Below are 26,474 nucleotides of genomic sequence, written 5' to 3'. Positions count from 1 at the left end.
GTGGCCTAGCGGTAAGAGCGTGCGACTTGCGATTCGGAGGTCGCGGGTTCAAACCCCGGCTCGTACCAATGAGTTTTTCGGAACTTATGTACGAAATATCATTTGATATTTACCAATCGCTTTTCGGTGAAGGAAAACATCATGAGGAAACCGGACTAATCCCAATAAGGCCTAGTTTGCCCTCTGGGTTGGAAGGTCAGATGGCAGGCGCTTTCGTAAAAACTAGTGCCTACGTCAATTATTGGGATTAGTTGTCAAGCGGACCCCAGGCTGCCATGAGCCGTGCCAAAATCGCGTGATAACGCGAGGAAGAAGAAGAAGATTAGAGACAAACCTTGAGGGGGTAGGTGGCCTGCCCGATGAAGTTGGGGTCTCCGAACATGTCTTCGTCCTGCACCAGGAATCGGATGAGCGCCAGCTCCGGGTTGAACACTTCGAACTCGCATATGTCGTTCCATATCGGGTTGATGCCGTTGTCGGCTGCAAATAATACAACATAAGAAATAATACGCTAATTTTCTAAGCACACGATAACTGACGATAAACAAACCCTCAAACGATCCACCGTCCTAGCACCAGTACCAACTAGTACTAATTATTACGTCCAAAGAAATTTATATCATGACTAAATAGAACAAAGATGCTCTTGTTTTTTTATATTTCAAAATAAAACAAATTCAATTCTATTTTCTAACGGTTGATTCAAATTTGACTGTAAAATTTATGTGGTAGGTATGCCGCTAGAGCAGCGGTCGGCAACCACTCAGCAGCCAAGGGCCACATAGAAGTAAAACGAAGTTCACGCGGGCCGCACTTTGTTAATATTTATGACTTTATCAGATATTGTCGTTTGTCAACATTACTTAAAAATAGCCAGGGAGGCTCGCGGGCCGTATGCGGCCGCGGGCCGCTTGTTGCCGACCGCTGCGCTAGAGGATAGATATAGATAAGCTCTTTTACACAGTACTTAGTATGTTCTACAGTAAAATTTGCAAGTGAAAACAAACGTACAAATGCACTTACCAACAGTCTTAGTAACGAGCTTGGTCCCTGAATCGTAATCAGCCCCAATGATCTCCACTTCGACGAAGGGGCTCGCCGTGCCCCGCCCGGACTTGCACAGATGCCGCGCCCCTATAACTCGGAGCATCACCGTCACAGGAGTCACTTTCCTCTCTATACTCCTTTTGTCGTAGGGGTTGTAGCCTTCCTCGAACATGAACTGAGGCTTTAATACGAACCCGCAACCGCCGTTTTCTTTAAACTTCCCCATGTTTAATTGCATTGGTTTATCGGCGGTTTGGTAATTCAGTGCTACCATTTGAGAGCCGCAGTTCCAGAATTGAACCGGACTGTAGTTTGAGGAGTCTATGCGTTGGCCTTTCGGGTAGATTCTGCTGAGTTGTATGGTGTGGTATTTGAGGAAGAAGTTGTTGTCTTGCTGGCACATGAGGCGCTCCGCTTTGGTCTCCGGGAAGGAGGACATCTCGTTGCAGATGAAGCCCTTGTTCCGGAGGCGGTCCTGGCTGAACGCCACGGAGCGGCAGTACACTATGAGGTCGGACATTTCGCGAGCTATGCGCCAGGTGCGTTCCATTTTGCGGTGCTGAAGAGACCTTGCGCTTGCGCTACATGAAAAAATTACATTTAGTTATTGACATGCTATACACATCGAAAGTTAAACTTTTTTCTAAAACTAAGGTTATAAAAAAAATATGGTTGTAAAGTCTGTTTACGGACGATAATTTTGCGTGATGATAACGTCCTAAGAAAACATTACCATTACATTACGTAACGTTACCATGGAGATTTGTCCACAACGTGACACTTTTTCGTGCATGCTACCGGTGTTCATCAATTTATAAGACGTTATCATGTCAAAATTCTAACTAAGGTCATAATTACAAGCTTTAAGGTTTATAATCATCATGATATATTTAAGAGTATGACTCTTGTCGGTGAAGCAATTTCCATGTTTGGCGGTCCTCTGCCTTCTCTTTGACAGCCTGATACGACACGACGTTGATCTTTTCCTTTATTTGATCCATGTACGCTCTCCTTGGTCTTCCCTTCTTCCTGTTTGCTTCAACTTTCCCTTCTATGATGTTTTTGATATATTAATAATTAAATAATATAAAATTCCTATTTAACAATACTTTACACGTTACAATTGTAATGACAGAAATACCTGTGTGCAGCCTCCTTGATAGCTGAAAGCCACTCGAGTGCGAGCTCGTTGTTAGGCGCGCGCATCTCAAACGGCGCGCACATGCTAGGGCTCTGTATTCGCACGAGCCAACGCGGTGAACCGTCCTCTTCGCCCACGAACAGGTCCACGATGGCCCCGTTCACGTCCACCACGCCCTTCTGCCAGGAACCGAGGGCGCTCGCGTCGGTCTCTAGACAACTCTGAAAAGATGACAGTAAATTAACCTTTTGAACGCCACAGGCGGCAATTGACGTCAACGCAAAAACGTGACAGCGACGCCAAAGACGGCATTTGACGTCGGTCGTTTTTTTTATTAAAATCTACTAAAAAACACCGCACTAGGTTGGCATTATTTATTCACAAAACTAAATTTTACCCCCGTGGCGTCAGTGGCACGGCAAATTCATGCGCCGTTTGGGGTTCAAAAGGTTAACGATTTGGTTTATTTTTTGAACCCTTTGACCCCCAAATGCGTCAACTGACGCGCGCGGCTACAACCCAATATCAACCTTCGTGCATTGCGACAAGGTTTAGCATAAGCTAGCATAAATATGTTTTCATACTGAAGTTTGAAGATTACTTCTTTAGTCATCCGTCACTGGTCACCGACGTATACGAATGAGGAATGTCAGTGATGTGCTCTCTTGAAGTTCGGATTTTCTGGCTAGTGCTGTATCATATGATGAAGACAACTTAGCAATAACCGGGTCTCTCATCTCGATATTTTGTACAAACTTGGTGGAGAAGTTTGAGATTTGCTTCAGTCATTGACTGGGTCACCAATGTAAGTATGCCTAATGTAGTATATTGGCTTAGTGTAAAGCCTCAGTAGACGCTCGAATCGGAGCGTTCGGCGGGGCGTGCAGCGTGGCGTCGGGCTCACAATTGATTTGAGCAGCGTGCACTAAGGCCGCTCCTATACGTTTGCATTTGTTTAACATGCACGCCGCACGCCCCGCCCCGCTGCACGCTCAACTCGAGCGTCCACTCAGGCCTTACACTTAATGTTGACGTATGATATTTCACACAATTAGGATTGTTCATTTTTTTTAGACCCCCATTTTTAGTTTATTTTCTGAAAATATAGGTTAATTTAAGATACCAATTTGAATGATTTATTAATTCACGGTTCGGTTGAATATTTATAATTTATTGAAAATATGAGATACGACTTCTCGTAAATTACATGTAGTGGCTGATTTGATAAAGCACAAGCAATAACAAACATTAAAAAAATAGTTGTAATTGTCAATTGATTGTAATGTCACCTGTCTACAATGTCAGTGTCACGCGTTTCTATAAATAATATCGTCTGGAAAACTCGTTTATTTTGAATCCCTAAATCAATAATTTCAAAATACCTACGCTATAAATTTGTGAAAGCTGATTCCAGAAATCTGCCTAAGTTATATAATATAACTTAGTTTTATTGGAGTATGTATCCATATAGCATCCAACTCCAACCATAACTTGGCTGAAATCAGGGGAGCAAAAATACAAATGTAAGTTACATCATATATTTTTTAACTGATTCGATTCGTAAGATGATTGGATTCATAAAATCGTTATAAGCGTCCATTGCTAAGGTAGCACCCAAAGGGTTCTACCGGCTTGTCACCATTGTTTGGATATTGTACTATATTAGGAACATGCCAATTTTGCTAATTATATCCTATAATTTCAGGTCATCATGTGATTCCTATTTAGATACGGCTGTGGGATACGTAATGTACGAAGGAGATTGATTTTGTTAAGGCACTTGGGCCCTGAACAAAGTTGAGCATTTTGTATCGAAACGAACGTCATATTAATCGTCATAATACTTTACGACAGTAAATAATGCCTGGGAACAGAGTAAATAACAAACCATACACTTCTCTTCTGGTTCGTCAACAAGAAGCCATCATTGTCAGCTGCTCGTGCAGAACATGATGAACATACATATATGTATAGTTACTTTTTTTTGGGAAACATATATACATATATTTCCTAAATTAATAAAAAAGTAGGTAAACAAAAACATGTTTTATTATTCACAACTATTAACTTAAGTCTTGTCCACCATGATATCAGCAGCTTGAACTGCAACATGTACCTGGAAATTAGAAATTATATCTTTTTAAAGCAGTTTCAGGCTGAATTTTGAGTATGACTATGTATTCTTGTATAGTGTTTCTTTCTAGTAGGCACCATCTCTGTTTAACGGTTTGCCTTTATATATTCTGGCTACATTACCACAGAAAACACATAGGTCCCCGCGACCCTACCTACAAAGTGAGCTTTTAAATAATTGTAGTAAAATAATATTAATTTTATACTTACATCGACGTGATCCTCACAGCAATACTGTGTGTAAGTAGGTAGGTATTCCAAGTTCAATTCACGGCACCATGTTTCACGTCGTAGGTCTTCGCGGATTCGAACAATTATTTTTGTGAATCATTCCCACACGTAGGAACAAGGTCTTTGATATATTAAGCAACGAAAACTACTGTTTAGGTATCAATTATAAATCAAATCATAACAAACCAGCGCAGCGGTTTAACTGAAAAATTTCATTATGACAATGATAACTTTGACAATTACGTGAGTGACGGATTGATTTACTATGGTCCGATAACTTTTATTATGCGATGACTTTACATTCAGCCAACGAGAAAGGTCAAACTAAGGTCATAAGGATATTTGTTAAAATATCTTCAATCCTCAATTATTATATCGCAGCAAATGTCGGAAACTGTTTGAAAACCTCATATCTCGAAATGGTTTTCGAAATAGAACATTTAAAAAAAAATGAACAATCCTAATTCATATATAGTAGCTGCATTTACTACTGTCCTTTACGGTTATTACGGTACGGTACTGAAGCTCGAAGATGTTCTAGTTTGCCAATAACCCTTAGATACGCCGTCGCCCGTCATTGGCCGGGCCGCCATGTAAGGACGAGATCAAGTCACTTGTCTATTTAAGCAGGAATATATTCCGTTTAGCATATGATGACGCCAACTCACAGCGATGTCCGGCACTCTGGTCTCTATCTCCTGCACGTAGTTGGCTGGGAACCAATGGTGCCGCTTGCCGCCGTAGTCGCCCCGCCACCAGCCCGCGTCGGGCTTGTCCACGTTGGTAATGATGGCGTGCTTGCAGAACGATAGCTCGTCGTCTTGACGGGCTCGGTAGTCGTATAGCGCCTTCACGGTCACCTGGAGGATGGGAATGAATGGATGATACGAGTTGTCATGTATGCATTTTTAAATGCGCCAATAATTGGACCTTCAACCAATATTGTTTGTTTCATACACTAAATTTCAGATAAAGTCCATGTTTTGCCTCCGAGCGAGCCTAAGTAGCACAAACATTATTTTCACCTCAGCAGCTCGAACAAGGGTACTTTGCTTCTTAAAAACAGTGAGCAAAATGCGATTTTGCTCACTGAGTGAGACAAAATGACATTCAAGTGACCTTTATAGTCAAATGTCATTTCAATATGCGGGGTCTAATACAATTCGAAATACTTGGGTTCTATTATCTCTGTCCCTTGTCACACTGTTAGCAAAAAGAAACAGACAAAAGAAAGTTAAATCGACATTCAACGGTATATTGAGGGTTTATAATAGGCCCCCGAAAACTTCAGACCGCATCGTTCCAAACCACGTACGAGTATGAATTCTTAATAATTAATTAATAAAAATAAAGTGTAAGATTTGATAAAAACTGATAAAATACTATATTTTAGGTATTTTATTGTACAATTAAAATAATGAACTCAAAAAATACACCGATTATCACGCAAAATTAATTATTTTACTTTTAAGAATTTCTACCATAGTTAGTTGACAAATAGTACGTATCCGCAATTCGGACCGTATCTTACATAGTTTTTTTTTTACAAAAAAAAAGTTGTCGATTGAAGTGTCAGTTGATGTTCGTTATTTCATGGTTATTTCCATATTATTTTACTGAAATTTATTACTACGTTTTGTTTTTGTGTTCGATTGCGACTTAGTTGTTTGTATATCTTAAGAAAACATGAGTGCAGGTATAAAGTGATTAAGAAGGATTACATTTTTCAAGTTGTCTAATAGGTATGTTCTCACTGCTCAGGTGAAAAATTTTGTGTACTACACGAGATCAAAGTTATTTACATCTCGTGCGTTTTTGAGTCCCTTACTACGCTCAAGATTCTAAATTAGATTCACTCGCTACGCTCGTGAATCTATTATAGAATTTTTCGCTTGCACGGGACTCAAAATAAGCAATCGAAGAAATATCAAACTTTGATCTCTTGTTGTAAAAATAACTATTGTTACTAAAGTTTATAAGCCATAACTAGTAGCGTAATGTTGCGTAAGCGAAAAATATTTAATTTAAATTTAGTATTTACTCAAGGTTCAGAAAAACGGAGTTAAAAACTTTTAAGTGTGCGACTTGTCCTTAACCTGACCCTAAAAACAGTCACTCTTTTTTGGAATATCACTATGTAACATCCCAATTGCAATTTGTATGTTTTAATGGTGTCAATAACGTACTTAATTGTAATAAAAAATATCTTCTAAATACGAACAACATTCATCTACCTCTACCACTATTCACTATAGTCACTACCAACCAAGTCCACATTTAAAACTAAGGAGGGAAAACAATACAGACGCATGGAGGGGGGGGGGGGGGGGGGGGGGGGGGGTAAAGCAAGCACATGAAAAGTAGACAAACTTTTTACCGTAGGTCTTCGCCGTGTCTTGTCAAGTGTGGAATGAAATTCTTACCTTCTGCTTATTTATTTTGTATTTTATTAAAATTAAAAATGGTATAATTTGTTTTGTTTAGCCTGCACCTGCACATTAATTTTTTTATTATTATAAACTGATCGGCGATGGGCCCTTGTCACACCTGATGGAAAGTGATGACAGGGCCTAAGATGGAGCTCACCGGTTCAGTAATGGCCTATTCACTCTTGCTTTAAAGAGACCGAGGTCATATTTACCTCTTAGAGTAATGCTAGCCATTAAAAATCACGCTATACATTCACAATCAGGCGGTCTAGCATAAGTTGCGTTGTCCATAAGTCCATACTTGAAGTCGCGCTTGATGTATGGAGTCGCGCGCGAGAACTCAATTCATGCTAGACCGCCATATGTGTATATAAAAGTGGTCAAGACGCTTTCAAATATCTGAACGCGCCTCTATTGTCAAGGCGTTAGAGTTTCGTTCGCTACGGCGCCAACGATTGGCAACTTGGCTAAGCCCTATGCTCTTAAACCTACATCTATATCCGGTCCCGGACAAGACGAAATATAGGTATCACATCGCACAGCGATCTTTACCTCTTCATGATTTTTATTAATTATACATTCTAGGTATTTAACTGGAACAAAAACATCTTAAATACCTAAATACCGTTAATCGAATAAATACTCGTACTTGATGAAAAAAGTGACATAAAATTATCTGTGCATGACTAAATGAGCAATACTGAAGAAAAGAATATTTGTGTGTGATGTATTTTTTTGTGCCTTGACTGTTACGACTTTCAAAGCTTAGCAAAAGCAATTACATACTTCTATCACTAAACTAATTGTATGCAGTCCAAATAATACGACCAAACTCCTAGGATCATTCTACGGACCAGGCAGCGGCTGTTTGAGCGGTACGGCTTCGTATATTTTGCGATAGCTAGATTACCAAACTTCCACTTCCAAGTTGAAGAATCCAGTTGCCACAAGACGTAACGGCGCCATCTTTTGCTGTCAAATTTGCTACTAGAAAAACTTGCACTATTTTACTCGTCTTAGGGCCGGTTGCACCAAACCGCCTGTCTAAGATACCGTACTTTATTTAAATTTGCTAGTAAGGGTGGTATTCCACCTGTTCCAATTGCTTTGTCCAATGTGTATTGCGTCTCACATTTTGCTTAATGAGAGAATGAGACGCAATGACATCGGACAAAGAAATTGGACAGGAGTAATTCCACCCTAAGAAACCGCCATATTAAACATTGATCAGTTTTTTCAAGTTTCCAGTGTCAATGGAAGTCTCTTTCGCTAATGATAAGAGCGACTCTAAGTCCGCGGTGTCATTTACGAAAGTTGATGCGATTACGTGATGTCAGATTTGGCATCACTATCTTAAGTAATAGCAAAGAGAATTTGAAGGAGAGAGTTACTGCCATGGTAAATTATGTAACTACAGTTCATTTACTGCCATCTTTCGACAGAAGATTAATACTGTTTGAACGCCATTTGTCTTTGATCTTTATTATTTCACTGACATGTGTTAACTTGTTAAATATTAATATTACCACCATCCACTCGAGCATAGGCTGAAGGTTATGGCGCCATCGCTCGAAAACATTGCACCATACCTTTGGCCTATAGTCGAGTAGATGGCGTTAATATTAATATTTAATAAGTTAACACCTATCAGTGAAAGAATAAGGATCAAAGTCAAATGGCGTTCTAACAGTTTTATGTTCTGTCGAAAGATGGCAGTAAATTTACAGTGGCTACATAATTTACTTTGACAATCCGTCTCTATAGACTCTATTCTCTTTGGTAATAGTGACATTGATCAGTTCGTTGATTGTGAGTGGTGCAACCCGCCCTTAGTATACCTTTGTCTATGTCTAAAAAGGAGCTCAGTGTGTCTACTGTCTAGGCATAGAGCAAAACCGACTACCTACCGCCAAAGAGAATTTACTGTAATAGAGAGGTGTAAAGTCTAAGAAAAAAACGTGCCCCTTAATTTGACATCCAAAACGGATGGCGCTGTACTGCATGTTTTGCGGTCACCTAATTGTCAAACGTCAACTTTTGACAATCGGAGTTACCGCAACATGTATGGAGCTGTACAGAGCCATCTCGTTTACCTGTCAAATTAGAAGCACGAAATTTTCTTAGACTTTACACATCTTACTCAATCAATGTATCTTTGCTACCGCTAAGCGAGCCTAGAAATACTAGTCTCACTTTATACTCTTACCAAAACCATTGCCCGTTCACCTTTCATATAATGTCACAGACCACGTTATCTATAGAAGAGATGCATAAAATTGAACATTCCGGTTAGTACAATTATGATGTATTAGAGAAAATTGGTACCTTACGTACCTTGGACGTGAAAGAGGTGGGGTCCATGTAGCCGGGGGTTCCGTACACGGAACTGTCGTCTGGTTCCTAAAAATCATAAGCATTAAGTATTAATATTATAAGACCAATGTTCGACAGCAGAAAGTTACGAATTGTGTTATTCCTCCCTAACCGTAGGTAAGTATTCTACAACGCCCGAACAATTTAGTGATATACCACTGCCGGTACTTTTTCACGCCTAAGATTGAACCGGTTTTGATGAAATTTGCCATGTAGAAAGTTAAGTTTCTAAGGCTGAACATAGCCTTGTTTATTTTTGGAAATATACCCCGTATATAGGCCTAGCACAGGAAGGGCGCAACTGGTTCTCGCCCGTGAGATAGACTACCCATCCTCTCATTTTAATACATTTAGGAAAAGACGGGTAGTCTATCTCACGGGCGAGATACTGTCGCACCCTTCCTGTGCTAGGCCTACTGGGAAGAAATATGACAGAGGATAAAATGCAGGATTAGTTAAATAATAAAGATACGATATATACCTATATATACTAGTACGGGGTCATATAATCGTAAGTGGCTATTGCGCATACATAGCATAAGTCGGTCAAAATTCTAATTGAGATTATTTAAGATTTTAACTTGTAACTCACAGGATGCCAGGGTCGGTTTAAGGCTGATTGCTAATTGCATCTCAAATAACGCTTTATAGTCAACAGATCTTTCGTCTGACAACGTATATCAGCATTAGAATACTCACAGATATAATCTTCCTAACGATATCGTCGCTTATCGGGTACCAGAGGCGTACTTTCTTGTACAGCGGATGTATTTCGTAGTAGGAGACGAGCTCCACCAGGCTTTCGAACGTGACTGTACCTATGGCGTACAGCCGGCCTTCTTGCTTTATCCGACAATGCTTTATCTCTTTCTCTGTCCTGAAATATACATTTCATATAAATGACATAACAACAACATAACAAAATTCAGCAAGTACGAACCATATGACTTTGGAAAGCTCGTTCAATTGTTTACCGCGTTTCACACAATAAATAATTAAGGCGACGGTAGCGGTGGGTAAAATTTCAGATTCTGTCAATTTACCCCATTTCACACACAAGCGCACTTCACGCACACTACCTCACTTTACTGGGACAGGTCAGTGACCCATCATGTTTTTTTAAGATTGGACTTTTAGTTTAGTATTGACCACTAGCCTCCTTTGAGGGTAAAAGCGTTCCATTGAAAGATGAAAGAGAAACAATGCATTTAGTCTTGCTTTCCTTGTCTGTTCATGTCACACGTGACGTATCTATTTAATTCATTTGATTGTTGACTGTTTTACTACCTAATATTGTTTTGTCGAGATACGCGTTTTGTACAATTAAAGCGAATAAAACAAGATGTCATTAAGTCAGATGTAAAATGTTATTTACTACTCTATACGGTTTTTCATAAGGTGCAAAATCCATTCAATGGAAATTTAAATAAATAAAGTTTCGGCAGGGTGGTAATTCCATTTTGGCGGATAAAGCGAAACAGAATAGTTATATCGAACCTGCTTACAAATTTTCACGAGAATCAGTTGAGAAATGTGATCTGCAAAGGAGAACATACAAAAGCATTTTTGCCCAAGCTGAAACGGAGACCTTTGCTAACGCTCGGCCAATGATGGTTTAGGTACACCTATAAAAAATGGTTGTCCCTGCTGTAATTTTAATATCTTTATATTTCAACCGGTATAGTTTTACCTTTAAAAATAATCGGTATCGCTAAACAATAGCGGTACCTTACTACTTATACGTTCACGAAATCGGTATCTGCATAACTTGATTGTTAGTAAACTAACCTGGAAAATAATCTCAAAATCACCGAAACATTTATGTACAGTCACCTGCAATAATATGTTACGTCATTAGCGCCAACTTTGCCACCAGGGAAACTTTGCCCAAAACGACAATTTTAAACAAATTCGTTAATGAAGAAAAATTTATAATAGTTATGGCCACCCTGCTGTTTTTAGTAGAAAATAGGTTATATTTCTGACAAAACTATATACCAAACTTCTGCAGAACTTGACTTGGGAATTTCGAGCGAGTTGTCTAATATAGGGTATATTTCGGCGGGCAAAAAATTGATAAATAATGAATGCAAGTAGAAAAAATTGAGAACCCTTTGTCAAATTTTTCCGGGTTTCAGTTATAACACATGAAGCATAGATTACGTCTATTGAGATTTAAACTAAAAAGGCCTAAATACACAAAAGTTTTAGCGGTGGGCAAAGTAATCCGGTAATTTGGCATCCATACCAACATTGCCCACCACCAAAAACGGATTAGGGTTGTCACTTTCATCTAATTTACCCAACTTCGCAAGTAAAAGAAGGTTATCTTTGTACACTAAAATAAGTTTATGAATAGAATAATATACTGTATTTAATTTGTCTTATTATCCTTTATTTATATGTTTTATCCCGTCAACGAATGAAAAACACAGCAAAAATCATATTTTTGGCCATTAACCTATTGTAACCGATTTTCTCAAAAGTGACAACTCTAGCCTATGTAAAATGCTTAGGCGAGCCTTATTTGTAAATGGGCAAAAACGGGTAGGCAACATTGCCCAGCAAATTTATTTAAAAGTTTTTACACTTATCGCTAAGATATTAACAGGGAATGGTAGGATTGCCCAAAACCTTTAAGTGATCCTTAGACATCATCATCATACCAGCTTTATTTGAATACCAAATTGACGTGGGCAATGTTGGCGAAAACCCCGGATATCTTTGCCCGCCCTCTAAAACGCAAAAAAATGGGTAAAACACGATAAAAAATGTTTTCTTCAAATAAACTGATGCGTTTGATCACAATGGACGTGCTGAGCAAAAAAAAATCATATATGATTTTTCTTTTTTGAGAAATTCGTGTTTTTTTTTTAAAAGCGGGCAAAGTTGGTGATAATGACGTGACGGTACCTACTCTTCGAAGGCCGCAAAAATATGTGACATGCTCTTATGCTTCTACAAATAAGATCGTGTCAGATATTTTTGCGGCCTTCGTTGTGTAACATAAATTGCAGGTGACTGTACATTTGGAATAATTATTTTATTTAGTTTCAACGAAAGTTTCTAGTTTAGTACGAAAATACATCAGATATGCAATATGCACAAAATGTAGACCTAATCGAAATAAAACATTGCTTTTTATAGTAAATTTATAAAACATTCGATACACAGGTATACATAACAATATCCAGGCCACAGCGCTATTGGCCTGTAAGCTTCATCTCGGTCTCCAAAGCCGCAAAAACTCGCTAGTACTTAGTGCTGGTGCCGTTATTTTTTCTTGAAGATTTTCAGAGAACAGCACGTACACACGCATTATACATATAGACGGAACGAACGGCATAATCACAATCATTTATTCGTCGCAATCCATGGTATTACAGGTCTAGGTACAAGACTTTCAGTTATTACTTATACGAATTACATAACGCTTCCTGTTAATAGGCAATATTTTAAAATAAAAGTTCTATAATATAATACAAGATTACAAATGTCATCAAAATTCATTGACGTACAGAAGTCAAATACGTTTTTAAAATGACGCAAATGAATACCAGCATAATGAAAATGAATCCCAATCGGTAAAGATGAGTCTTTAAACTTTTTTCATTTTAAGCGAGTTTTGAAGGAACATAATACTTAAATTCGACTGTAATCGTATTGTTTTAAGATAGTTTACTGCGGTTTTCAACCATTATTTCACATTTAAATGAGACGCGAGCTGATATTTATGTACCCTATTTTTTGAAATACAATTTATCTACTGGTATACTTTCTCGTGTGCGTATATGATTTAATGTCAATATAATTGTCAAAAGCAAGCAAATCAAGCTGTCATTTTCATTTGAAGAAGTATACGTGTGCTCCCGTGCAGCCCCAGCGGGCATCTGACTAGAAGAGGAATTTTGAGTGATGTCGTCAATGTATGGAAATTGTTCGAAAGTTTACATTTGAGATTGAATTTCTGTGTTGTCTTTGTGAGTAAAAATATAAATCGATAATAAATTGGTAGTTGAATTATCTAGCTTTGAAAATCACACAATAATTAAATTACTGTCAAAGACAAAATTGTTTTGCTTCGGTCTCAAACGGAACTCCATATTTTGATTTTTTGATACTTTTAGTGTCGGTTTATAGAGAATAACAGCAAATTAAAAATATAATGGCATGAAGAGTCGGTACACGGTTTCTTCGTGAACAAATTTACGTGTAATTTAATGCAATTATTAAACATTTATTGAACAAATTATGGTTACAAAGTGAGGTCTAAATCGAAAACGTCATATACCGGCCCCTTAATAAACAATGTTACATACGGTTGTTATGTGTGGGGGGGCTGTATGGGCAAATTGTAGAGTGAGAACATCTCGAGAATGGCACAACTCTAAATGGGGCAAACTGAAATATTGAGGATTGCGTAACATCTTTGTACAGTCGACGTCAAAGATATGTTTACACTTTTGCACCTTACTCCTTTGTAATAAGGCGAAAAATGTAAACATGTATTTAACTTCGACCAACCAATCAGAGCTGCTTCGGTTATTTGAAATGAAATGAAATGAAATGAATTTATTTGACACAACAATCTTAAGATTAACAGATATTAAATACCTATAAGACATGGTTTTGTAACTTGTTGTCTCAAAGAGGATACTACTCAGCATGTGTCGGAGCACATAGTGCAACGACGCTGATTTTCAGTGGTTCCTTAAACTTAAAACTTAATCCTTAAATTTAGAAATAAAAATATTAAGAACAATATAAAACATAATGCGGAGCAAGTAGTCTTAAAATTAATATCCAGCATAAAACACTATTATTCTAAAAACATGTGAACAAGCGATGAATGGAAAGTTTAATTACCTACGCAACATAAACTAACTTTTTTTAAATAATAGACACAGGTGACTAGGAGTGGGAATTTTGGTTAGTGATAAGATGAAGTTTTAATTTGCTTTTAAATGAAAAAAGTGAACCAGCATTTCTTATTGGCGGAGGAATGTTGTTCCAGCATCGCGTGGCAGCATACCGGAAGCTGCCACGAAAGCTAGTCAAACTGTGTCGCGGGCAGATGAGACGGGAGGCTTGTCTTTCGTGCATTCTAGAAAATGTAAGCTTGTCAAAGAGATAAGAGGGTTTTTTGCTGTTTATAATTCCAAACAATAAGGAAGCAAGGTGTAGCGTTCTGCGTGCGTCCATTTTAAGCAGTTTACTATTGTTTAAGAATGGTGTAACATGGGCACGCTTTGGTATCGAAAAGCAAAATCTGGCGCAGGCATTTTGTAGTCTCTGTATTTGCATTTTTGTACGCGACAATAGACACCCTCCTATTACTGTGTCAGCATAATTGAGCTTTGACAGGATAAGTGAATCACAAAGCTTAATACGCATATCTATGTTAAGGTGATCACGGATCTTATATAAAACTGTAAGGCGATAAAAACAATTTCTGATATTCTCTAGGACGTATTTTTCGAATTGAAGCCTTTCGTCTATTAGTACCCCAAGATTCCGAGCTTCAGATACACGAGTTATGATCTCATTTAAAATATGGACCTGCGGATTTTGAGATATTGTATTCATTATTTGAAGTTTTGTACCGATTACTATGAACTTTGATTTTAGGGGATTTATAACTAAACTATTTTTTTCAGACCAGAGTGCAATCTGACTGAGATCTTGGTTAATTTTTTCGACAGCCATTTTATCCCGAGGCCGCTCGTTCCGCTGCGCCTTTTTAGAAGGGAATGCTTAGAATTAGGCCCAGTTGCACCAACCACATTTAACAGACTGATTAACATCAAACAGCAGTGAAATATGAAATTTCCCATACAAATAAATTTAGCGAACGCTTTAACGGTGACAGACGGTTTGGTGCAACCGACCCTTAATGATGTATAGTATAAGCTTTAGCTTATTCATAACCCCCTTATTCATAAACGCGCTACAAAGCGCAATTAGCTAATAATCGTTAGTCCTTTAATCTGTCATTTTGACTTATGTATTTGTAAGGAAGGCATAAAACATAATTTAACTAAATCAGGTAAAGTTGTATGAATAAGGGGGTTAGTATGTACGTACCGGAAGCTAATAGCGAACCCGCGGTCCTTCTCGCTGGGGCGCACCAGAAAGGCGCCGTCACAGTTGGCCTTCCTCAGGAGCTCCTCGGCCTGCGCGCGGTTCAGGTGCGGGTGGAACCACTCCTTGCCCTCGTGCTTGTTCGGTTGGGGTACAGGCTCCTTCAGGGTGATCAGGAACTCCTAGGGGCACAGTCGTCTATTTAAAAACTGGCACGCGAGACGTGCTGGAATTCTCAATCAATGAGTAATATATAGCGTCCGGAGGAGCGGTGGCAAATTTCACACAGTGGGTAATGAAGTCGTTATTTAGTAAGATTGAATGACAAAATTATTTATTTACCTGAAGTAGTATAACATTACTCGTAAATTGCTTGCCAATACTAATAGTAGTACCTAAAACTAATTATTTTCGTTAAATGATTTCAGGAACACCCAAACGTTTATCGTAAATGTTTTGTGTTTATAGGAAGTTTTATGCAAAATTAATCATTTAATCGTTATTCGTTTAATCATAAACATACTTCGGCGACTCCATTTCCCTGTGTGCCACCACTACTCCGGACGCTAGTAATAAGGATTAGGTGTCATTTTTACTACATAAAAAAAATTGTCTGAAGATAAAAAGTGAGATAGCACGATATAATTCCCGTAAAAAGTGGATAAACTTGACAGTTGACACGTTTTAGTACAGTCGAGTTCACTGACATACGCCTTTAAGACACTGGTAATATTGTTTAAATGTTGGCTTGTTAAGATTATTGTGAGCTCGGCCGTACAACATTCATTGTACTTTACTACAAGGCAATTCTTATCTAAGAGACATTCTAGACATAATAAGTGAGTAGGAAGTAAAAATCGGTTAATTGAAAGTTACTTAAAAGGTTTTACCAAACTTAGTATAGTTTTTAAAATGATCTGTGAATGTATTCCTGATATCCTCGAAAATGCCTACATACATTGGATTAGCATATTCTGCTCAGACAATATCGCGGCCAAATGTTAATAACTAATATGTGTAGGTATAGGGTCATTCCACCGTTTCGGGTGTTACACTTGAACTCTTAAAATAAGGTTTTATTCGATATTGTAACAGGAACTAGGAGGTTATAACTATTGATTCATCTACTACTTTGATAATATTTTCTTTTCCTGTACACACATAATTAAAGTATAAGAGCAATAACGAGAGAATCACTAAAAAGTAGCTGTTTCGGGCGTTACGGGAATTGGCCTATACCTTCTGACCATCAGTACCAAAATGCATAATTTAGCGAATTTTGTCAAGTAACCTCCAGTTTTATTTATGTCAAGTAATAATAGTTAGTATAGTCTACTGAAACACTGAAGTAACACTTAGTATCACTTTTCAATTAATTTTAATAAAATAAATTACCTGTTTCGGGTGTTACTCATGGTTCGTTTCGGGTGTTACGAGTACGAAATTAAGACAGATTTATACGAAATTATGGCTCATTTTATTGAAATAATTGTCTTTTTAATAAATTCGATTAAAAACATAAGTAATAAATGCTGAATTATTATAAAATACATTAATCTTAACAATAAAAACTGTTTCTCGAAGATATCATAATTATTTTTCTTTCGATGCGAATATTACCGAAAATATTCACTTAATCAAAAAATGGTTGATGGTGACACCTATTCATTTTAAAAGATCTATCCAACGACACCCCACATCACAGGATTAAAGTCGCAAAAAAATTAAAAATATTTTGTACAGGAGCAAACCTAAAAAAAATTGTTTTTGTAGTTTTTGTGTTACTACTTTGTCGCCATGATTGATTTATGTATCCATGCCAAATTGCAGCTTTCTAGCACTAACCATCACGGAGAAAAGCCGGGGACTGACAGGCGGACGTACAACACGTTTCGGGTGTTACACAACTTCAAACTTTAAAACATACGACTAAAGCAGACGCTAAAACAACAACTATTACACATTTGCATAGGTTCACATCATAGCCTTTCTTTGGCAAAACATGTTTGGCTTATAGTTAATTACGGGAAAAGTTACACATACTTTTATCTCTTTTTCGTTTCGGGTGTTACTTTGAGACCACAGTCTAGAATACTCTTCTAAAAACCGATTAATCCATGCTTTTTAATATTTTTAAAGACAAATTATAAAATTACGATATTTTACCTGAAATAACTGCGGGAAATTTGTAACAGTTTACAGTTACTTTCTTTTTAATTAGTCTTGCCAATATCGCTGTATAAAATTAGTTTTACGCCTATCATTTAAACGTTGCGATCAAGTACATGAAAAACATGTAAAAATTGATTTTTTTCGGTTTTTTTTTCTGACATGATGGTTTGGTATGTTTTCTATGGAAATAGGTTAGTGTTGACTTCTTAAACTAATTTTCATTTTTGAACCCTTGGTAGCGTTTATTATGGAATGACCCTATACGAACGCGAATAGCAAAACATATTCATAACGTTCTAAATAGCGTCATTTATAAGTAAACTCACCTGGCTCCTTAGCGGATGCTGCCTATAATGCGTGATCAAGCTGTACAAGCTGTCGAAGCAAATCGAATCAATCAGGTAATACTTCGTCAGCCCCCGCTCCTGTTTCAACTTTATCCGACAATGGTTCGCCTTGCCTTGCCTCCAAAACGACAGACAATAATCACCCACGAATGTCACGCTTTCCCTCACTAAAAACGTACCATCCCCCAAATGTGCATGGGCTCTTAGTAAGTCCTCTGCCTCTTGTCTGTTCCCTGCTAGTTTCCCATGGAACCAACATTCTCCGAAATGCAATTCGTTCTGAGGCACAGAGGCGTTGCTTTCCGTCTCCGATTCACCGTCACTCTCCGCGTCCGTCTCCACTTGTGTATTATAATTCTCCGTGTAATACAGCTTATTTTCAGTTAGAAAGAAAGCATGAGGATGCCATTCGCGATCTACTGGATCCTCTAATAGTAAAATCCCGTTTTTGATAGTATTTCTTAAGTCTAACTCTTTTCCCTCCTCCTGTTTGATAGAAAAGGAGTTTTCCTCAGCGCCGTCGGGAAGTTTCTTGTGTTTTAAAATGACTTTGCGTCTCAGATCGTGAGGGGACGGGAGGCTGGTTTCATTTTTCTCGAAAGGTTGTGTTAGGAGCATGTCTCCGAAGACATCCTTGAATGCGCCAGCCATTCTTCTTTGCTGTGGTAAGGAGCAGTTGTCTTCTATGGATAGTATGAGAGGGTAGTCTGATGTAATGAAGGCATGTTCCTTGATAGTTCGCAGTACGTCCATGAAGCGTATTTTGGTGGTGAGCGTGTGTCCGTGGTAGATGAAGGGCGTGCCGTCGGGGCCGTCCCAGCAGTCGAGCTCGATGCAGCGGCAGCCCGACCGCAGGCACCTTACGTAGGCCTCTAAAGAAGACTCGCTCGAGAACTGGTCGCCGGTTAGGTACCTGGGGATTTTATTGTGAACTCAGAAAACTGGTGAGAAGTTGCTTCATTCAAAAGAGAGTAATTTGATGCAAATTTTGAGTTATTTCCTAATGTTGACTGGTAAAATTGACTTTTAAATGATGATTAATGAATGATAAATATTTGATAACGTTCGTTTGTATGTTTAATATAATAACCTACGTATTATACCGATCAGTGTAATACCGATTTAGGTTCTGTCATGGGCGTAATGAACATCCCTAATCTTGACAGCATACAAAACTTACGTGTTGTGCGAGGAGGATATCCAATAGTGCGAGAGCGGGCGCGTCATCTCTTGCGTCACATGGTCGTGGCGCGAGTCCCAGATGGAGTTGTGTTTCGAAAACAGCATCTCGATGAACTGTGGGTAAACATTAATATATATAATATTAGTTAAGTTTAAAACACTTGGTGACTAACGGATATGGTTTGAGGCCGATACACGCCAGCGTATGAGGAGACGTAACTATAAATAATACTAGATACATATACGAGTATATTATATAATACAACAAAAGCCGCTTAAGATTCCGAAGGGACCACAATAAAAACACTTCTTGTGCGGAAAAGCCTATTAACAAAACAAGTTGTAATGTCATACCACGCAGGAAGTCGTATTACAAAACTAGACAAGACTAAATTGCATGGTGATTTAATGTAAATAATTTTCCTTTCATTTAATTTGAAAATGTACAGCAAACATTTTCAAATTAAATGAAAGGAAAATTATTTACATTAAATCACCATGCAATTTAGTCACCATACTAAAGGAGCCGTTATATTGCTCTTCATACAGCCTACCATAGAGATTAGAGACCATGATTTTATGTAATGTAATTTGATATAATATAATGAAATATTTATATTTATTTTTTATTTTATTATTATGGGACAATCTTACACAAATCGACCTCGCCCCAGTCCCCAATGTAAGCTCAAGAAGGCTAGTGTTGTGAGTGGGTACTGGACGAAATATATAATAGATAGATGTAGATACTTAAATACATAGAAAACATCCATAATGCAGGGACAAATATTTCTGATGAACACACAAATAAATGCTCCTACCAGGATTTGAACCCAGGACCTGCTGCTTCATAAGCAGGATTACTACCGACTGGGCTTAGGAGCCCACCAAAATGTTATGCATAAATAGAACACATACCTACATACACACATGCTCTTCATTAAATAAATATTATAAGGACATAAAACACAAATTGACTAAGTCCCGCGGTAAGCTCAACAAGGCTTGTGTTGTGGGTACTCAGACAATGATAAATATAATATACAAATACTTAAAAACACAGAAAACATCCATGACTCAGGAACAAATATCTGTGCTCATTACACAAATAAATGCCCTGACCGTGATTGGAACCTAGGACAATTGGCTTCACAGGCAGTTTCAATACCCACTAGGCCGGACCGGTCATCAAATTATTAGATAACTATTAGATAACTATCTGTGGCTAAGAATCATAGAATCTAACATTGAAAAGATCTAGACTAGAAATTATATTTCAAGTTGGATTTTTAATGTATATGTGTTATTATAATATAATTTATATATTGTATTTGACTTTGCAGGTAACCTCTTCTGTCAATGCTGCAGTAGTGTGAAATGACAAATTTGTACAAAAAAAGCCAAATGCGGAAATGCATTCATCGATGCGTTGCATGAACGGTCATAATAAATAATTCATTTGTTTCATTGAATAGTGGAAGATTTTGAAACCACGTATTACTCTTATCTCGATTTAAAGCATATTTACGTAACAACTACCTACTTTACTGGAGTAAGTTTTTACGGAAGCGTTCAGTTAATAACAATAACCATCTAAAAGTGCAAGATACTGGAGATAATCCCGTGTAAACTGCGACACCCTCGCCTCGTCATCTCCCATACGGTCATGTTATTCCACCAGTAGAAACTTCTGGAACTCGCGCAGCGTCGTACCCCAAGTACTCGCAAACCTACCTCAATAAGTGTGAATGAGGGCTCATAGCAATCCCTCTGAGGATCCTTGAGATAGTTCCGTATAAACTGCAACGCCCTCGCCTCGTCATCTCCCATACGGTCATGTTATTCCACCAGTAGAAACTTCTGGAACTCGCGTAGCGTCGTACCCCAAAAAGTCACGAGCTTACCTCAATAAGTGTGAATGAGGGCTCATAGCAATCCCTCTGAGGATCCTTGAGATAGTTAAACTGCGACGCCCTCGCCTCGCCATATATCATACGCTCATGTTGTTCAACCAGTAGAAACTTCTGGAACTCGCGAAGCGTCGTACCCAGAGGCGTATTTACAAATTTGGCGCCCCGGGCCATTTTGATTTGCCGCCCCCCTTCATCAGTGACGATAAAGTATTTTATTTAAGAAAAAAAAAACCTGCAACAAGTACCTTTGGGGTGTGAAATAAAAAAAAACTAAACATTTACCATTTACTCACATAGGCATTTACATTGTTTTCCTATGTACAAATTGGTTGACAAAATCATCAATAACGCTGTCGTAATTTAAAACGTTTGTCAGCTCAGCTTCTATATTAAGAAGAGCTTAGCTATTCAGGCGCTCTCCGCTGATAGTGGAACGTAGATATTTTTTTATTCTTTTGAGTGCAGAAAGGTGACGTCACTAATGTCACTATTCTAGATACAGATTTATATGGGCCGTTTTTGTCACTCAATGACGATGCGACCTCGTTATATTTGCCTGATCTGATCGGTGACCGGTGGGTACTGCTGGGTTTTGGCCATTGAGAATCAAGGTGAGATATGGCAGTCAGGTTGGATATAGCTAAGGAGTTCGGTCGGGTCTGGCATCGAGTCTGCTCGAGGGACTATATGTTATACAAATGGATCGCTAGCTTTCACATGAGCCGTATAGTAGACGGAAGCTGCTCCGATAGTGTGGACATTACCGCTGGCGTTGCACTAGGTTCTGTGCTGTCATTGCTGCATATCAATGATAATCATTGCTATGCAGACGACAGTAGTAGGGATGCGTATTACACAGGCCGTACCATTATCCCTCATTCTGTGGTGCTGGAAAGTCATGAAAAGTATTGTATTTGTACCTGATATCGAGAGCACTCTATCTGTACTGAGTTTCGGCATGGGATCGGAACAATTTAGTGAGATTCAATACCACGAAGACACAAGAACCGCCCGTATGTATATAGTCAGATGGGTAACAAATAATGTTAGGTACGTACGTGAAAACGCGAGCGTAGCGAGCGCGAAATTTTTTCGAGAAAATAGTAGGTACATTTTTAGGGTTTCGTACTTTAAAAGGAAAAAAACGGAACCCATATAAGATCACTTTGTTGTCCGTCCGGCCGTCTGTCTGTCTCAATATAAAGGGTCTTGACATGACAGAGGGCGGCAAAATCGACAAGGCTTGTTATTTAAATTTTACAAATAAATAGGGGAGCGACAAAATTCTGGTCGACCCTATCTGAACAGCTAATAAAATATTTTTTTGACCCAAATTTGCCGCCCCCTAAAATCTGCCGCCATATGCTTCAGCCTACTCAGCCTAGTGGTAAATCCGGCACTGCGCCGTACTAATACTTCTTGAACGAAAATGTTGCTTAATTTAGGTACTTGTTGGTAGATATTTTTAGCAATTGGTGGGGTTTGAAGCGTTCGTTTGTTTATTAATTTAAATGTCAATTAAAATATAATAAAAAATATAGCTAAGTTTGATTATAAAAGGCGCCCAGAAAAAGCCGCAAGGGGGCGGCTTCGTCGCCCCCCTGCGGCCTGCCGCCCCGGGCCATGGCCCCCTTGGCCCTATGGTAAATACGCCCCTGGTCGTACCCCAAGTACTCGCACACCTACCTCAATAAGTGTGAATGAGGGCTCATAGCAATCCCTCTGAGGATCCTTGAGATAGTCCCGTATAAACTGCGACGCCCTCGCCTCATCATCCCCCATACGGTCATGTTGTTCCACCAGTAGAAATTTCTGGAACTCGCGTAGCGTTATCGTTGTCCCGTTGGCGCAGTACAGCGAGTACTTGTCGAAAACGTCGTGGACGTTCTGAAAAAATAAACATATAGTAGAATGTTTTGTTAGGGTTTCGTACCCAAAGACTCCGCTGTCCGTCAGTCTGTCTGTCACCAGGCTGTATCTCAAGAACCGTGAAAGCTAGACAGTTGAATATTTCACAGATGATGTATTTCTGCTGCGGCTATAACAACAAATACTAAACACAATAAAATAAATATTTAAGTGGGGTTCCCATTGAACAAACGTGATTTTTTCTGCCGTTTTTTGCGTAATGGTACGGAACCCTTCGTGCGCGCGTCCGACTCGCACTTGGCCGGTTTTATTACGCTACTTATTATGCTGTACGTTCAATAGGATTTGTCCGTATTCCAATACATTGTGCTATTCGTGACGCCCTGACACTACGCTGCGTGCAGCGTCAAACAGAGACCAAGGCTTTATGGGAACGTGCGTATCGAGCCTAGATCTTAACATTCGAAGCGTATTTTTGAAAAATCTCGTGGTAAATTTCTTGTACAGGTTTACCTAATCAACGGCCCAGTGTGCATTACAATGTACACTGGCGTTCAGAAGTGCATGGACATTTTTCAATCGTAATATTAAGGCATTACGGTCGACATCTATCCATGCACATTTGAACGCCACTACACTCCATTTAAGGCGACGGTAGCGGTGGGTAAAATTTCAGATTCTGTCAATTTACCCCATTTCACACACAAGCTCACTTCACGCACACTACCTCACTTTACTGGGACAGGTCAGTGACCCATCATGTTTTTTTAAGATTGGACTTTTAGTTTAGTATTGACCACTAGCCTCCTTTGAGGGTAAAAGCGTTCCATTGAAAGATGAAAGAGAAACAATGCATTTAATCTTGCTTTCCTTGTCTGTTCATGTCACACGTGACGTACCTATTTAATTCATTTGATTGTTGACTGTTTTACTACCTAATATTGCTTTGTCGAGATACGCGTTTTGTACAATTAAAGCGAATAAAACAAGATGTCATTAAGTCAGATGTAAAATGTTATTTACTACTCTATACGGTTTTTCATAAGGTGCAAAATCCATTCAATAGGAATTTAAATAAATAAAGTTTCAGCAGGGTGGCAATTCCATTTTGGCGGATAAAGCGAAACAGAATAGTTCTATCGAACCTGCTTACAAATTTTCACGAGAATCAGTTGAGAAATGTGATCTGCAAAGGAGAACATACAAAAGCATTTTTGCCCAAGCTGAAACGGAGACCTTTGCTAACGCTCGGCCAATGATGGTTTAGGTACACCTATAAAAAATGGTTGTCCCTGCTGTAATTTTAATATCTTTATATTTCAACCGGTATAGTTTTACCTTCAAAAATAATCGGTATCGCTAAACAATAGCAGTACCTTACTACTTATACGTTCACGAAATCGGTATCTGCATAACTTGATTGTTAGTAAACTAACCTGGAAAATAATCTCAAAATCACCGAAACATTTATGTACAGTCACCTGCAATAATATGTTACGTCATTAGCGCCAACTTTGCCTCCAGGGAAACTTTGCCCAAAACGACAATTTTAAACAAATTCGTTAATGTAGAAAAAATATAATAGTTATGGCCACCCTGCTATTTTTAGTAGAATATAGGTTATATTTCTGACAAAACTATATACCAAACTTGTGCATAACTTGACTTGGGAATTTTGATTTGAGCGAGTTGTCTAATATAGGGTATATTTCGGCGGGCAAAAAATTTATAAATAATAAATGCAAGTAGAAAAAATTGAGAACCCTTTGACAAATATTTCCGGGTTTGAGTTATAACACATGAAGCATAGATTATGTCTATTGAGATTTAAACTAAAAAGGCCTAAATACACAAAAGTTTTAGCGGTGGGCAAAGTAATCCGGTAATTTGGCATCCATACCAACATTGCCCACCACCAAAAACGGATTAGGGTTCACTTTCATCTAATTTACCCAACTTCGCAAGTAAAAGAAGGTTATGTTTGTACACTAAAATAAGTTTATAAATATATACTGTATTTAATTTGTCTTATTATCCTTTATTTAGATGTTTTATCCCGTTAACGAATGAAAAACACAACAAAAATTCACGTTCACGAAATCGGTATCTGCATAACTTGATTGTTAGTAAACTAACCTGAAAAATAATCTCAAAATCACCGAAACATTTATGTACAGTCACCTGCAATAATATGTTACGTCATTAGCGCCAACTTTGCCTCCAGGGAAACTTTGCCCAAAACGACAATTTTAAACAAATTCGTTAATGTAGAAAAAATATAATAGTTATGGCCACCCTGCTATTTTTAGTAGAATATAGGTTATATTTCTGACAAAACTATATACCAAACTTGTGCATAACTTGACTTGGGAATTTTGATTTGAGCGAGTTGTCTAATATAGGGTATATTTCGGCGGGCAAAAAATTTATAAATAATAAATGCAAGTAGAAAAAATTGAGAACCCTTTGACAAATATTTCCGGGTTTGAGTTATAACACATGAAGCATAGATTATGTCTATTGAGATTTAAACTAAAAAGGCCTAAATACACAAAAGTTTTAGCGGTGGGCAAAGTAATCCGGTAATTTGGCATCCATACCAACATTGCCCACCACCAAAAACGGATTAGGGTTCACTTTCATCTAATTTACCCAACTTCGCAAGTAAAAGAAGGTTATGTTTGTACACTAAAATAAGTTTATAAATATATACTGTATTTAATTTGTCTTATTATCCTTTATTTAGATGTTTTATCCCGTTAACGAATGAAAAACACAACAAAAATCATATTTTTGGCCATTAAACTATTGTAACAGATTTTCTCAAAAGTGACAACCCTAGCCTTTGTAAAATGCTTAGGCGAGCCTTATTTGGAAATGGGCAAAAACGGGTAGGCAACATTGCCCAGCAAATTTATTTTAAAGTTTTTACACTTATCGCTAAGTTATTAACAGGGAATGGTAGGATTGCCCAAAACCTTTAAGTGATCCTTAGACATCATCATCATACGAGCTGTATTTGAATACCAAATTGACGTGGGCAATGTTGGCGAAAACCCCGGATATCTTTGCCCGCCCTCTAAAACGCAAAAAAATGGGTAAAAAATATATTTTTTTCAAATAAACTGATGCGTTTGATCACAATGTACGTGCTGAGCAAAAAAAGTCATATGTGATGTTTTTTGAGAAATTCGTTTTAAAAAAAAAGCGGGCAAAGTTGGTGATAATGACGGTACCTACTCTTCGAACGCCGCAAAAATATGTGACATGTTCTTATGGTTCTACAAATAAGATCGTGTCAGATATTTTTGCGGCCTTCGTTGTGTAACATAAATTGCAGGCGACTGTACATTTGGAATAATTATTTTATTTAGTTTCAACGAAAGTTTCAAGTTTAGTACGAAAATACTTCAGATATGCAATATGCACAAAATGTAGACCTAATCGAAATAAAACATTGCTTTTTATAGGTAATTTATAAAACATTCGATACATAGGTATACATAACAATAACTAGAGCGCCATTGGCCTGTAAGCTTCATCTCGGTCTCCAAAG

At 38.1% G+C, this 26,474-nt stretch overlaps 1 protein-coding gene across 1 annotated transcript in view; it reads right to left on the bottom strand.

Annotated features, from left to right (window-relative positions):
* The window catches only part of LOC134804039 (1-phosphatidylinositol 4,5-bisphosphate phosphodiesterase gamma-1), a 34,594-nt gene that overhangs the window by 1,170 nt on the left and 6,950 nt on the right, over window positions 1-26,474 (bottom strand). The window contains exons 5-14 of the mRNA XM_063776917.1: window positions 22,736-22,936; window positions 19,135-19,250; window positions 17,934-18,867; window positions 15,439-15,617; window positions 10,054-10,231; window positions 9,316-9,381; window positions 5,221-5,412; window positions 2,189-2,409; window positions 1,024-1,628; window positions 335-480 (exon numbers count right to left, since the gene is read on the bottom strand). Of these exons, the coding sequence (XP_063632987.1) occupies window positions 335-480; window positions 1,024-1,628; window positions 2,189-2,409; window positions 5,221-5,412; window positions 9,316-9,381; window positions 10,054-10,231; window positions 15,439-15,617; window positions 17,934-18,867; window positions 19,135-19,250; window positions 22,736-22,936 (2,838 nt within the window). The remainder of the gene's footprint in view (window positions 1-334; window positions 481-1,023; window positions 1,629-2,188; window positions 2,410-5,220; window positions 5,413-9,315; window positions 9,382-10,053; window positions 10,232-15,438; window positions 15,618-17,933; window positions 18,868-19,134; window positions 19,251-22,735; window positions 22,937-26,474) is intronic.

The sequence above is a fragment of the Cydia splendana genome, chromosome Z, assembly GCF_910591565.1.
Source record: "Cydia splendana chromosome Z, ilCydSple1.2, whole genome shotgun sequence".
Lineage (NCBI taxonomy): Eukaryota > Metazoa > Arthropoda > Insecta > Lepidoptera > Tortricidae > Cydia > Cydia splendana.
Note: the sequence above shows the minus strand (reverse complement) of the source record. Positions and strands in the feature narration are given on the sequence as shown.